General features: G+C 35.5%; 1 protein-coding gene across 1 annotated transcript; it reads right to left on the reverse strand.

The window, feature by feature from the left end:
- Window positions 1–2,235: 2,235 nt before the first annotated feature.
- LOC100887896 (F-box/LRR-repeat protein 2) lies at window positions 2,236–13,748 on the reverse strand. Its single transcript, XM_030986088.1, has 11 exons — window positions 13,580–13,748; window positions 11,547–11,894; window positions 10,749–10,901; window positions 10,106–10,299; window positions 9,124–9,206; window positions 8,562–8,616; window positions 7,546–7,779; window positions 6,850–7,074; window positions 5,893–6,063; window positions 5,054–5,236; window positions 2,236–4,248 (listed from the first exon to the last, which is right to left on the reverse strand). The coding sequence occupies exons 2-11, from the start codon at window positions 11,842–11,844 to the stop codon at window positions 4,120–4,122; spliced, it is 1,725 nt and encodes a 574-aa protein (XP_030841948.1). The 5' UTR covers window positions 11,845–11,894; window positions 13,580–13,748; the 3' UTR covers window positions 2,236–4,119.
- Between the last annotated feature and the right edge of the window lie 1,738 nt (window positions 13,749–15,486).

Raw genomic sequence — 15,486 nt, forward strand, 5'->3', positions numbered from 1 at the left:
CTCTCCGTCAATGAAGGGTAACCGTATCGATTAGTAAATTTTCTTCTATGTATGTATTTACTCAAACATCGCAGATATGACAAAGAAGGCGATTTTCGTCATTATTGATTAGGGCCGGCGCACCTTTCATTGGTAAAATAACATCATTAAATGTTGTAATTAGCGAACATTTCCCTTGGATTGAGCAGACAATGGGGGGGGGGGTGTAAAAAAGAATGTAGATCTTGAAGGAGGAGGGGGGGGGGGCAATGACCATTATCGATATGCTTGATCTTTTCTCTCTACATGTATTTACTCCGCCATTCCACTTTCTCCTGCTCCTCCTCCTTCCCCTCCCTTCCCTTCTCTCCCCCTTCTCTATCTCCCTCTTTCTCTGTTTCTGTTTCTGTCTCTGTATGTATCTGTCTCTCTTAACTGTCTTTATTTCTGTCGTTCTCTATTTCTCTTTCTCAATCTCAATACTACATCTTTTTTCCATCCTTCCATCTCAAAATCTTTCCAGTCTCTTCTCCTTCTCTTACCTTTCTTCCTTCCAATGCTGCCTTTCCTCCCCACTCGTTTTTTCCTTTATACTTCCAAACTCTTTCCATCCCCTCCCTACTATTTCATATATTGTTGTCATGATCTATTCCCATCAATTTCTTCTATCTTGCTCTCTCTCTCTCTCTCTCTCTCTCTCTCTCTCTCTCTCTCTCCCTGTCTCTCTCTCTCTATATATGTATATCTCTCTTTCTATTTATTTATTTCTCTTTGACTATCCCTTTCCCTCTTTCTTTCTTTCATATCAATACCCACTTCTTTCTCTATCAACAAATCCTCTTTCAAATACATGTTTAACAAAAAAATGCGGTTATGTCAATATGCTACATAATATAATTTATTTCATCCATGAAAGACTGTAATACATGCAAAGTTATACTTTACTTAAAGTTTCTACACATGAAAAAAAATCATAATACTGTTAAAGTTAAAGCTGAAATAATAAAAGAAAAGTTTATAAAATAATTCTTACAACGTGTATTAACAAAACTTGTATATTGAATACACATTTGAATACATAAAATAAGTACATGTTTAACTTTGTGCAAAATGTATAAACATTCAATGGCTCTATTCTGTAAAGTACATCTTCATTGTTATCGTTATTTAATTCAATTTAATTCAAAGTTTATTCAACACTCTTCATGAAAACATTTAAAACATACAAATACAGAATGGAATAATAAAAAACAAGAAAGTGATAACAAATTACAATGGCAATTTATAAGAGCATTTGAGATAGGCAGAAAGGAGGGATTCCTTATATGAAAGCCTGCCCCTAAAAACACACATACAGGAAGAAAAAAAAGAAACAAGAACAAAAGAACAGAACAAAAAAACAAAAAACATACTAAAACATACTATCATGTAAGATCAGAGTAAAAAAAGTGTCAAACTTGCCCATGCTATTAATACTGATTATTATACTTATTAAACAGAAATTGTTTATATTTAATTTTAAAAAGATTGAGAGTTTTGCATTTTTTTATTTCCTGAGGTATACTATTCAATATTAGTGGTCCTTTAAAAAATAGTGAATTTTTCATACATGTCGTTCTAAGGCGAGGTGATAATTTAGGGCATTTATAGTATTAAAATTATGCACATCACAATTCAAGTTAAAACATGTTGATAAAAAAGTAGGCAAATTGCCATTAAAACATGAAAACATGAAAACTGCAATATAAAAATTATGCATATCGATTACATTAAAAATTCAAAGTTTACAAAATAAAGGATTTCAGTGAGCATAATATTGGGAATGAGTTATAATGCGTATTGCTTTCTTTTTAAGCTTAAGTAACCTTGACATATCATATTTATTAAATTTGCCCATGCAACTATACAATAATTGAAATATGGTGTTATTAAAGTATGATACAACATTTTCAGAATATTTAAGGGATAAAAATGAACTTTATATAAAATACCAATATTTTTTGCTTTTTCATTACACACCACATTTATATGCTCATGCCACTTCAATTTATGATTAATTACAATACCTAAAAACTTAAGATTATTTACACGTTCAAAATTGTGATCATTTACTAAATGAATGTTGTTAAAATCAATATTTTTATTTGTAAAAAAAAATATATAAACTTAGTTTTATCATAATTTAAAACCAATTTATTATATAAAAACCAATTAGAAAGTTCCAACATTTCTTGCTTAAAAACATTTTGTAAAACCTGGACATCAGCAAATAAAATAAACTTCAGTTAATCAGAAATATTGCACATATCATTAACATAGATAATAAATAAAAGAGGTCCAAGGATGGATCCTTGAGGCACGCCACATCTAAGTTTTTCGGTATTAGACTTATCTTTATTTATTTGTACAAATTGGGTTCTATTTTCTAAATAACTTTCAAACCATTTTAAAGTTACTCCACGAATACCATAATAATATAATTTTTCAATAAAATAGTGTGGTCTAATGTATCAACTGCTTTACTTAAATCTAAAAAAAAGGCCCATTAAGATATGATTATTTTCAAAAGTTTTCAAAAAATTATAAATAAAATGCATAATTGCATTAGCTGTAGAGTGCCCAGGTCTAAAACCATATTGACATTCAGTGATAATATTACACTTATTTAAAAACATAAAAAGTCGATTATAAACAGCTCTTTCTAAAATCTTTGAGAAAACAGGGAGGATAGATATAGGTCGATAATTAGAAACATTTTTTAGTACCTTTTTTAAAAACAGGAATAACCTTTGCAAGTTTTAGTTGCTCTGGTACTATACCTGCAGATACAGAAATATTAAATATTGCACTTAAAGGAATTGATATAATATGAACAACTTTTTTCAAAATAACTTAACACTTACATCATCATGACCACAACTCTTATTATTTTTTAATTTACTTACAATATTGATTATTTCTGTGGGGGTAATAGGATTAAAACAAACTGTACATGGATTAAAATCAATATTACTATAAATGTCATTATTACTAAAATCATTATCTATGTTGTCTAATTATCAGTTAAGCTAGGTCCTATATTAATTTTTAAAAATATTAAAAACAGATCATATTTTTTTCTTATCACATATAGCTTGATCATTGCACATAACCGAGTCGGGCATATTATGCTTACTACTCTTACCGAGACTTTCATTGATCAATTTCCATGTTTTTCGTATGTTTCCTGATGCATTTTTAAATTTGGCCTTAAAATATTCTATTTAAGCTTTTATAATTTTACCATTCACCATATTTCTATACTTGTTGTATTTATCTTTTTTATATTCAATTGGATCTTTCAAGTACTTCTTATATAATTCACACTTTTTTTTTTCACATTTTGCGTAACTCTTTAGTAAACCGCCGGTTATTATACTTTCTACTCTTTACACATTGTTTCAAATGAAAACATTTATTACAAATACAAACATACTGTCTTAAAAAACATTCATAACTATAATTTGGATCATTAGAACATAAAGTTCAATCAGAGTTATATATTTCATGCATTACCATCATCACCATAATCATCTAAATCAAATCATTATCGATGACTAATAAGAATTATACACTAACGGGGGGTTTCACTTGTGTTATAAGGTCTATATCATAATGATATGAAATTTATAGAAAATAGGAAAATGGAATTACAAATGTTTCAACTTCAAGCTCACAGAGGTTTCTAAACATCAAACACGCAAAGCTCTCTTAGGTTTACACAAATCGTACACATGTTAGAACTAATGTCCTGGCTCGGCAATGCATAATATAACTATATACCTGAATGATCTTGAAATGGTTATAGTGAGATTGAGTCTAGAAATATTTGCATAAATAATCAATCATATTTTCACAAAACACTGTACTCATTGATTCTCAGTGGTTTAGGAATCTATCACTCAGGACGATGAGGTTTTATCACTTCACAGGTTAAAATATTATACTATTGTTTAAGGAGTCACTGTGTGACGAGTTATACACTATTTCAGTATGTTCTTCAGAATGATGAACTTGCCAAACATTTTAAGATGATGACAAAGATATATCTTGGATAATGACATGAGACAGACATTTAGATACAAACTAATGTTGGTATGGTTACCACGTAGACCATTTTGTCTGATCGATCTGACAGAATTCACCGGTGTCGACATTCTTGGCCATGACAAGGTTTGGATCAGCATTGGGGAGGCGATGGGAGACGTATACCTTGTCATTACAAACATCCTATACAGGGAGAGAGAGATAGAGAGAGAGAGAAAGAGAGAGAGAGAGAGAAGAAAAAAAGAAAGAGAGAGAGAGAGAGAGAGAGAGAAAGAGAGGAAAAAAAAAAGGGCAGAAAATGATAGATGAAGATGAATACTAATTATAATAGGGTATATTTGGTTATCCTATTGGCTGAAAACATTATGTTGTGTATAACTGCTTGAGCATGCGATTTTAACTGTTTTTTTTAGAGAAAATTATGTATAAAACATGTACCATAACCACACATCCATGTATGTAGGCATGTGCAGGCACGTAGCCACGGGGGGGGGGGGGGGGGGTGTACGGGGGAGAGGGTGCACCCCCAAAACAAATTCCAAGATCGGTTGAACTTTTTAGACCCCTCTCCAGGACGTCGATCGATTACATGTATGTGCCCCCCCCCCAAACATCTAACTCTGGCTACGGCCCTGGGCATGTGAGGTTCTCATTGTTTGTATTGACATACCTCGTCCTTGCATTTGACTCGCCTGAATAAATTCTAAAGGGATGACTCAAGAAAAGGGAAGGTGTTAAATCACAAATACACTCTAAATCATACAAGAAATTGGCCTGTGATAATAATACATAAATGGAATTTGGGTTTTATAAAACATACATGTATATACAGTAGGTTTGCGGGTGCACCATGTGTGAGAGAGAGAGAGAGAGAGAGAGAGAGAGGATTGAGGAGTCCTGAAAAGGACTCTGACTCGGTAATCTTTCATGTATAGTAACTTTTTTTTTAAACACCTGTATCACTTCTTCAATAAATAATGGCACTTACCTGTAGGTAATTTGTTGCTTGCGTTGTAACCTTACTGCAACCTGATATAGACAGATTCTTGAGATCAGGGCAGTTATTGGCGAGAGCAAATATACTCTTATCTGTGATGCTGTGGATTCCAGCGAGGCAGATATCCTCTAGAGGGCAGCATCTTGTCAGTTCAACGACGCCGTTATCCGTGACCTGTAGAAATACACACAAAAATACATTATGGTATATTCTAATAGTGGAACACTAGAGATGATAGATTTACTCTTTGTCTTTCCATAAAGTTCATAAACTTGAGTAAAATACAACAGTCCGTGAAATAATAATAATAATAATAATAATAATAATATTACTGGGTTCTTGTATAACGCTCATATATGTCGGAATTGTCACTACTGGCGCTCCCGATCATTACCCTTGATCTAAAATAGATTTTAAAAGATTTTTTAAAAAAACAGCAAAATAACAAAACACAAAACAATTTAAATGTAAATGACTAGTCCTCATTTCCCGACGACAAATACTATTAAAAGGACAATGCAAGACCTAAATTATATAAAGATTTCAACGATTAACTATCTTCATTACCACCCTCACAATACATCTATTTGAGATTAAGGAGAGGGCTACCCATTATTTTTTGTAGTAGGTACTTTTTGATTAAGGTGATCAATAATCAGTAGCGTTTTTTCCAAAGGCAGATTTAGTAGCCCGCTCATCATATTTAGCAAGCCGCTCCCTTAAAGTGTTATGATCTTGAGCCAACTTTTTTTTTCCACCATATCCTACTCCTCCAGTTTATGACATGCCTACGATACAAACGAGACTGGAAATATGAACCACGTTTTCACCTGACTAGCAGATGAACCATCGAAGCTCCCGAGTGAGATGTTCTTCAGATGAGGCATGTGGTTTGCTATGGAGAAGAGCAAGGTGTCATCAACGCACTTGATTCCCGCCATGTAAAGCTCGATCAGGTTCACGCATGCTTTACTCATATCTAGCAAGATGTCATGGTACAACTGAAAGAAGAAAAAAACAATTAAAACAATATATACATAAACACTTAACTCTTCACTAGCCTTGGTTAATCATTTGAACCAACTTGGACTGCCACAGTTGACATGTGTAACTAACATGTCCAGTACAATGTTAACAATATAGCAGTCCCGGGTTCCATTCATGGGGAATAAGGAGTCAACCTGTTAGATAGTAGTAAATTTTGGGATGTCACGTATTTTCCAAAGACTCCAGCCTGAATATCTTGGGAATATCAGAAGTATATACGGCTATATAAATAGGCTTTCTTGGAGGTCTGTTTGACATCGAGACTACATGGTTATTGGAAGGCACGTCATTGTATTTGCTGAAAATAAATGGTCAAAGCCCAACGATTATATGGTTTTAAAATTATTATAATGATACTTTTGTTCTGAACAATTAATTACAAAGATAATGGTTTCTAATAATGTGCCTTTATACTGTCACTCGTTAGTGTTCCTGATGCTGCCAATTTGATTTTCTGGAGCTGCTATATCATCGTTAAAACTGTACATGAAATGGCTTTGTACCAGGTACCCTATATAAATACAGTTGGGTCGGGATATACAACTTCTCAGTGTTTTGTTCTAACCAACTAACTAGTGAATGCCTCTCCATATAGCTTTAAGACAGGGCCCATCCAGTTTTCCATCATACAAGTAGAATCTTTGTTCTCCTTTTGAGCAATGTAAGCAGGAACTCTCGACCTCTTTGATTGAAAATAATTTTTAAAAAGAAACAATACGGTAAAAAAAAACATTACTCACATTTTTACATCCACTCATCCTGAGTAGTGTCAGGTTGCTAGACCTCTCCCGATCTCTAAACAGCGCCCTCAGCGACTCACCGGTCAACTTCATACATGATCCCAACTGGATCTCCTCTAAGGATGTACAGTTCTTGACGATAAGCCTCAGGATATCATCAGTCATGATCTGACGGTGGCCTGTCATATCCAAGCATATAAGCTGATGTCCAACCATCTCGTAAAGCTGTTAAGTATAGTGAAGAAGACACACACGTATGTACCTAGACAATATGAAGTACCAGTATTACAAGATTGGGTAACATTATCCATTTGGTGAAAGGGTGACAGTAATCAATTCACATACCATCATCTACATGGACATCAAACACTGATATACATCACAACATGAATATGCCAGTCCATTATACAATCGATTTAGTACCTCATTGATGTAGGAGAGGATACACAACCTATTTGAATGAATTTATCAAGCAACAATCTGGAGACAGAAGAAAAAACTAGACAGGACAGGGTACCATGCTCAAGGACATCTTAGAAGGGATGACTGATAATAATCATGAAAGAGGTAGACCAAGGATTGGGATGGTGTCAGACTTGATAAGTGACACAAATAAAGGGATGGAGATAGAACTAAAGACGGCACTGGTGTGTGCTCTTGCCCTGTGCAGAGCACTTGAGAAAGAGAACTACAAACCTTTATGACATCTTCTTCAGTGATGGAGTTTATCCCGCATAGTCTGAGAGTCTCCAGCTTTGGTAACCTTGAGACGGCTGTGTGGATATCTCCACCCTCCAGCTGGAGCCCTGCTAGGACAATTTTCTTGAGACTTACAGGTAGCTCTGTCAGGAATTCCTTGCTGGAACTCTTCTCGAGGCTGTAGCAGAAAGAGACATCTAGGAGCTTGAGCTTGGTGCATTCTTTACTCAGCTGTAAACAATGAAAAATAGCATGGTGATTTACTCAGGCGCGTACGCAGGGGGGGGGGGGGGGGGGGTTGAACCCCCTTCAGTTTTTTGTATGTGTGTATTTTGGAGCAACCCCCCCCCCCCCTTTTTTGTGATTTTGTGAAATTATACCAATGGCTGACCTAAAAAAGGTGACCTTATGAATTTGAATTTGCAATGCGAAGGTGGCATTTTGAAGGTCGGGTTATGCATCGCAGATGAAAGAACATCTCTTTGACTATCTAGAGGAGTTTGTTAGAAGTTTGTAGGATCTAGGATAGTGGAGATAGGGAGGAAGAAAGAAACGCCTTAAAACGGACCAGAAACGGACAAAATGGCGCCTGGACGGTTATGCATGAGTGATTTTAAAGACATAGGTGACCTAGATTGCATATCAGAGATTACGCCTTCGAAATTTGAAAGGAAATGGACATGAGAAAATGACCTAACTAGGAATAACAAGCACAACGTTCAAAACGAATAGCAAATCCAGAAGAGAAAAAGAAGAATATTAATTGGGCAGAATGTGAATGAAAACAAAGCAATGACGATATTCGTCATTGCAACGAACACCCTTCTGGCTAATATATTACAGATAACTCACAGATCGCAGAATAATAATTGATGCTAATGTTGAAAAAAAAAGTACCTTCTTTTTATCTAATAGTTTTGTTAATGTGCACTTAAAATATTTTCATTTTAAAAAAGAAGCAACTATATTTTTAAAGGTCATTTGCATAATATAAATATGCCTTTTTTACTTACCGCCCTCAGCCTTGCACTGGTTATTCTACTACAGCTAAATACATGTAGTACAAGCCTGTTGGTTGGGAATACAAAAGAATATAGTAATAGTAATATCGATTGTCATCATTTTCTATTTAACCCGTATGTACATCACAAGGTTATTAAATAGGTATCCATTACAAGTACAAAATAGAAATATACTGTGCATGGATAGAGTGGACCTGGTGCAAACATAACAGGTACTACGTGACCCTAAGATTTAAAGCCCCACTGTCCTACTTGTAGCTACTTGCTCCCTCTATATAGAAAACTTCCCCAATCGGGGCCTGTTGGTCCTCCATGATCCTCTTTTTCTTATGTTAGTTGAGAGCTGAGTTAATGAGATAGCCACCTATCACTTACCTCGCTGTGTGGTCTAATCCCTTCTGGCCCAGTAGTATTGACGGTCTTTAAGATGGATCATCCTTTTGATTGTCACATTTATTTACTACACAACATAATCACAGCTCATTATATTAAGAAACTGATCATTTCACTGAATACTCACTAATATCTTAACAACGAACAAAATTATGCTTACCTTTCTAAGTTTTTGCAATGCTGTGATACTACAACCAGATCGTTATTCTCTATATTGTGAATGTTGATGAGGGTTAAATGTGTCTGGTAAACATAAATAAATAATGGGTATTAATCAATATCTACTGTTCATTGATGCAAATAGGCATTATTATAATATTCGATATTTATCTCCTACATATATAAGATATAATTCATAACAAATAATTGAATGCATTTAGATAAGATAATGAATGAAGGTAATAATGATGGCTTCTTATATAGCGCGCATGTCCGTCACGTCATGATACACCAGGCGCTCCAACATTATGGTCCATTATTTAATTTATACTGGGAATCTCGCTCAACAAGCCAAGCTTTTCTGAGATTCCCCTTTTTCCCCTCTCAGTTAAATCAAGCAACATAAAATATTTTGTCTTATTCTCAAACTTAAATGTACTCTGTAAACGTATTTGATTACGAACATACTTGTCAGTATTCCGTTACTTGTATAATTCATTTTTTCTTTTATATATTGTATTATTGTATGGTATATGTTATTTAATTTGTGGATATTTGAGTTGAAAATAAATCAAATCAAATCAAATCAAATCAATTATTACCCGGGTCATAGCTGGTGGCCAAACCTTTAGTGCTTTGGCATATCGCAACCCATTTACACCAGGGTGGTGAGTGGCAAAAGTGGATTAATCTTGCCAAGGATGTTACCTGTAACTAAGAATTATTGCTATCGAGTGGTGTCCGAAGAATTGTATCTCCATTTTCCAATATGTACTGTATCAGGATCAAGTTCGATAAGAAAGTTATTTCATTTATTCCAGGATTCAGGGCAGTTGTCCTGGGGGTGTTTCACAAAACTTGTCACCAGTAAAAAAAAATTACAGTGGTCGTCATAAGCTACTGAAATCCTTGCTTCTGATTGGTTATCAGCAGATTTGTCACTGATGTTTGTCATTTGTCATTGAAAAAAGGCTTTGTGAAACGGGTCCTTGGACTACTGGGTCATTAGGGTAATTGTCCTGGAATAGATCATCTTCTTCGAGACAGATCAATATACTTACAAGTTCATTTGCGAGTGTTACTGCTATTGCAGGGATGACTTCATGTGTCAGCTTATCACAATAACCTATATTCAGTCTTGATATTGTTGGATTCCTTGTCACAAGTGCTACTAGACCTGGGAGATAAAGTAGACGAAACAGAAATAGAACAGGAATGACTAGATATAAGAAATATCCTCATTTAAACAGTTTGAAACGGAATAATGTTGTCCTCATCAGAATATAATATTTCTCTTGTCAACAACCTTCAATTAAAGCCTTGAAGTCTTCCATATAAATATACCTTAGAGATGCTATTCCATTCACGTGTAGCCAATAACGTATATCATGATATTAAAAATCTCTATATACATTTTCCAAGGGCTTTCTACATTATTAATCCCACTGAAGCTCCACAAACTATTATTACTGCACAGTGCATTCCAAGGAAGAAAATCAGAACAGGTACCCATTTACTGCTTGAACTGGGAAATATGTATCAATTTCATGTCAGGCATAAACTTGCTACCTTCCCAACCACAGTCAAGTTCTAGCTAAATTTAAGTCCATCAATAATTCGACTTACTTTCGTTGGTAATTTGAATGCCCGAGAAGTGAACATCTTTTAACTTCCTTGACCTGAGGACTTCTAACCCTGTCCCTGTCAGCTCAGATATTTTCTTCAAGACCAGGGTCTGCAGTTCATCCTGATGGCTCAGTAAGGCTGATACACCAACATCTGCAAATAGAAACAAACGTATGGAGTCTTAGTATTATCTCCTGTATAACATAACAAATCAATAAGACATCCATTTAGTTGTGTTGTATATACACCAGGACGATCATGTGTTTGCAGTCCATGATAGGCACTTTGACCGCATCCCCAAAATAAATCTTCATCCATATCTCTTAAGAAGTTTAAGAATCTCATTACAATGAAAGGGAAACAAAACATTAGGAAATACATGGTGCCAGATCAGTTGGTAGGGGTGGCAAGGACTTTTTCCTCCAGTAAAATTGACTACACACGAAGCTCAAGTTGTGTTTTTTTTTTATGTTGTTGCCTTATATTGAACACATTTTTGAGCCCCCTTCCGGGCCCCACCCCACCCCAAACAAAAAAAAAAAAAAAAAAAAACATTGATCCATAACCATTACGCTGTATACAGTTAAGCCATGATGACATATATTCTCAAAGCTCAAAAAACATCAATCACATTAAAAAACTTAACATCGAAACCAACACCAGACCGATAATAGAAAAATTACATCACCCAAAGTGGCCAAGATTTTGTCAATTATTATGATTTGATTTAGAGTCAGTTCAGTGTCGGTGTGGCGTTGTTGACTGGGTGTGACGTAACAAATATCCTGCACCACCTACCTGTCACTTTACACCCGTCAATCGTGATACTCTCCAGAACGCACTTGCAGTCATCAAGCAGAATGAGCAGCTTATCTGTGATCTGATCACAATGGTTGAACGAGATGGACCTCAGTGCGGGAGAGAAGAGATGATACGTGACATGTGGAACGTATTCTGTCGTCAGCATATTATGATTCACGACCCACTTGAGTATTTTCTCTTTGTGCAATGTGGGGAGGTGTTTGCCGACGTTGCTGATGACGTGAAGGTTCTGGGCTATGCAGCCCAAACACATATCCATGAGTTGCTTCACCATCCTGACGATTTGCTTGATATGGATTTTACCTTACGCTCAACTGAAATGATCTGTGGGGGGGGGGGGGGAACAGAAATAAGTTGCTTTAGTCGTAATAAAGTGTTCTTGTTAAAGGTAATACAAAGTTTTGGTATGGGGTACTAAACTCTAGGTTAGGCCAACTTTCAATCGGTTATCTAAGTTAGATGTAGACATATAGACTTCATTTAGGAAAGAGGTCTAACTTATAGGGCCTTTTGTAAGTTTGACATGGCTGATGCAACCTGGGGCATGCAAGCAGATTCATTAATCATGTACGGTTCCAAAGTATGGGCACACTTGTGAACTAGCGCCCAACCGAGATGGCCTTGAAATGGCTTGTAAAATGACGCTGGTTTGGGTTCTCAAAAGAGAGAGAGAGAGTGGGGGGTGGAGTCAAATCAAATTTAGAGTTAGCTGAACATCCCCCACCCCTCGAGAAAGGGAAAATGATAAATTTCAAATGTTCCCATTTGTTATTTGTTTTCAACTGGAAAAAAGCCTTCTTCTTTGTTTCTATTGTGCCCCCCCCCCTGATTCTGTCCCTAACATTCCCCTACCCCCTTCCTACTTTTTCCTTTTCTTTTTCCTTTTTGTTTGTTTTTAAGCTTGGGCCGGCATTAACTTGTTATCCCGCCCCCCCCCCCCCCCCACTCCGGGGTCGGAATGACCGCATGCGTGTTACCAAAATGTCCGGTAAAGTGGTACTTTTCGTGCGACAAAGTCCGGCCCGAGAATTGCAAAAAAAGGGTTGTATTTGACTTTTCACTCGGAGATTTCTTTAAAAAATGGGGTGTTTTTCTTTTTTTCTCTCATCTCTTTGGACTCCTGAGAAATTATTCCGAATTTAGGGGGGTACATTGAGCATTTTTCCCTATTTAGGGGGGTCTCCAAGGCAGGAAAAGCCCGCGAAAAGCCCGCGAAAGGGGGGTTCGGAAATATTGGCAGTACTCAGATAGGGGGTGCTTTCAAAAAGAGGGAACGAGCATACGCGTACCCTAAATAACACTGAGTGGGGGGGGGGGGGGGCGGGCTTGTTATACAGATAAAATTAGATCATGTCAATCCTTTCAAAGATTACTTCCTGTAAATGTACAAGTCAACTCTGTGATTCTAATTATGATAGAAAAATACAAAAAATCTATTACGCACAACCTTCAACAATATCCGTACGACACGAGTTATTCCAACGCTCCAAATAACCGGCAATCATGACAATTGTATATATTATTCATTGCCATGTCACATTTGTGGATCTAGTTGTTCTGAAGAAACTTTTAATACACTCTAACGTTGATAAAATTAAAAACCTTGACCAAGTTTGACTAGATTTATTTCCCAACAGCACGAAGCTGTATTCAATAATCAGAATAATGAGATTAGGTTTGGGATAGGTTATTGGATTCACCAATACCAGCGCGCAGTAATTAGCTAAGTGATTAAAATATTAACATACATGAATAACTCTCCCAATGTGAATGTTTGATTCTGATCCGCGTTGTTTGTTATTGCGTGAAGAGCATAATTATACATGTAATTATGCACGACCGTGACTTCCATAGGGTTTTACATGGATCACGATGGAATAGAGCTTGAAGCACAGTAGATTTATATAAATCCTTCTTTAAAAAAAAAAAATTATTATCTGCATAATAAAGGCAACCTATATAACAAGATATAATAACCACATATAAGTAAGATACAAATTAAAACTTACTATTTCAGTATTTATCCGACGACGTCTACTACTATGCTGGCTTTTCGTTTACCGTTTCTTCCATTGGCTCAAATCATGTACCACAGCGCCATTCGCGTGTTGCATATACATGTATTTATAACAGGAAACCCTGATTTCTATTATTAGAACATGACTTCTTTTCAGGCTAGGCCTATACGGATACGGATATGTAAAAGCTATAGTTGCGTCGACTGCTACGTCACCGGTCCGGGGATTCATCTTTACCATGACCATATTTGGTATCCCGAATTTGCGGAAACACCACCATTAGCCTTCGATTTTATATCGTTTATTAAAGCCCCACTGTCCTACGTGTAGCTACTTGCTCCCTCTATAATTTGTTATAGAAAACTTCCCAATCGGTGCCTGTTGGTCCCCCAGCATGAACCCCTTTTTCGTATGTTAGTTGAGAGCTGAGTTAATGAGATAGACACATGTCAGTGACCTCGCTGTGTGGTCTAATCCCTTCTGGCCCAGTAGTATTGACGGTCTTTAAAAGAGCTTCTGTATCTATACAAACAAACTTTACGATACAAGAGTGATTTTCGTAATAGGGTCAACGCATATATGCCCCTTACCCTTACCGATTTAAGTTGATCGATAGTAGGACTTTTGATTAATAAGTTTTCTTGACTGCGTGTATTTCCTCAAACATCGCAGATATGACAAAGAACGCGATTTTCGTCTTTTTTTTATGAGGACTTGCATATTTTTTTAATTGGTAAAATAACTTAATTGAACGTTTTAAAAAGCTAACATTTTCATTGGATAGTGCAAACAATGAAGGAAAATGGTTTTTAAAAAATCTACATCTTGAAGGGGGGGGGGGGGTTGTTACCATTATCAAACAACTTGATTATTTCCCTCAAGATGTATTTACTCCGTCATTCTACTCCATCATGATTCTTCCTCTCTCTGTTTCTGTCTCTCTCGCTGTCTCTGTCACACTCTCTCTCTCTCTCTATCTCTGTCGTTCTCTATTATATCACACTGATGGACATGTATGTTTAAAATATGTATGTTTGTAATATGATATAGAAATCAATAAATCAATCTATTTCTCTTAATGATCGCAATGCTACATCTTTGTTCCATTTTTTCATCTCAAGATTTTACCAGTCTCTTCTCCCTCCCTTACATTTCTTCCTTCCAATTGTGTCTTCCCTTCCTAATCTTTCCTTCCTTTATACTTCCAAAATCTTTTTATCCCCTCCTACAGTTTCATTTTTTGTTTTCATTATTTATCTCCATCAATTTCTTATTATCTTGCTCTCTCTCTCTCTCTTTCTATTCATATATTTCTCTCTGACTCTCTGTGTCCCTCTTTCTTTCTTTCATGTCAATACCCCTTCTTTCTTTATCAACAATTTCTCTTTCAAACAAAATGCGTTTGAATAAATATGCTATAGAATATGATTTATTTTATCCATGAAAGACTATAATACATGCAAAGTTATACCTTGCTAATGGTTTCTACATACACAACTCATAATACTGTTAAAATTAAAGCTGAAAAAAACAAAAGAAAAGTTCATAAACTAATTCTTACAACACGTATTAATAAAATTTGTATATAAAATACACATTTGAATATATAAAAATCAGTACATTTTAACTTTGCGCAGAATGTACAGAACTTCAATGATTCTGTAAAATACATCTTTATTGTATCATTATCATCACCATTGCATTATATTATCAACAATACAAAGAATTATATAATATTGAAGGTTTCACTTGTGTTATAAGATCTCTATCAAATTATATGAAATTCATAGAAAATAATAAAATGGAATTACAAATGTTTCAACTGCAAGCTCACAGAGATTTCTTTACATCATGCACGCAGAGCTGTTTTAGGTTTACACAAATAGATGGCATGTTAG

This window comes from Strongylocentrotus purpuratus, unplaced genomic scaffold (genome assembly GCF_000002235.5).
Source record: "Strongylocentrotus purpuratus isolate Spur 01 unplaced genomic scaffold, Spur_5.0 spur5_scaffold_15, whole genome shotgun sequence".
Lineage (NCBI taxonomy): Eukaryota > Metazoa > Echinodermata > Echinoidea > Camarodonta > Strongylocentrotidae > Strongylocentrotus > Strongylocentrotus purpuratus.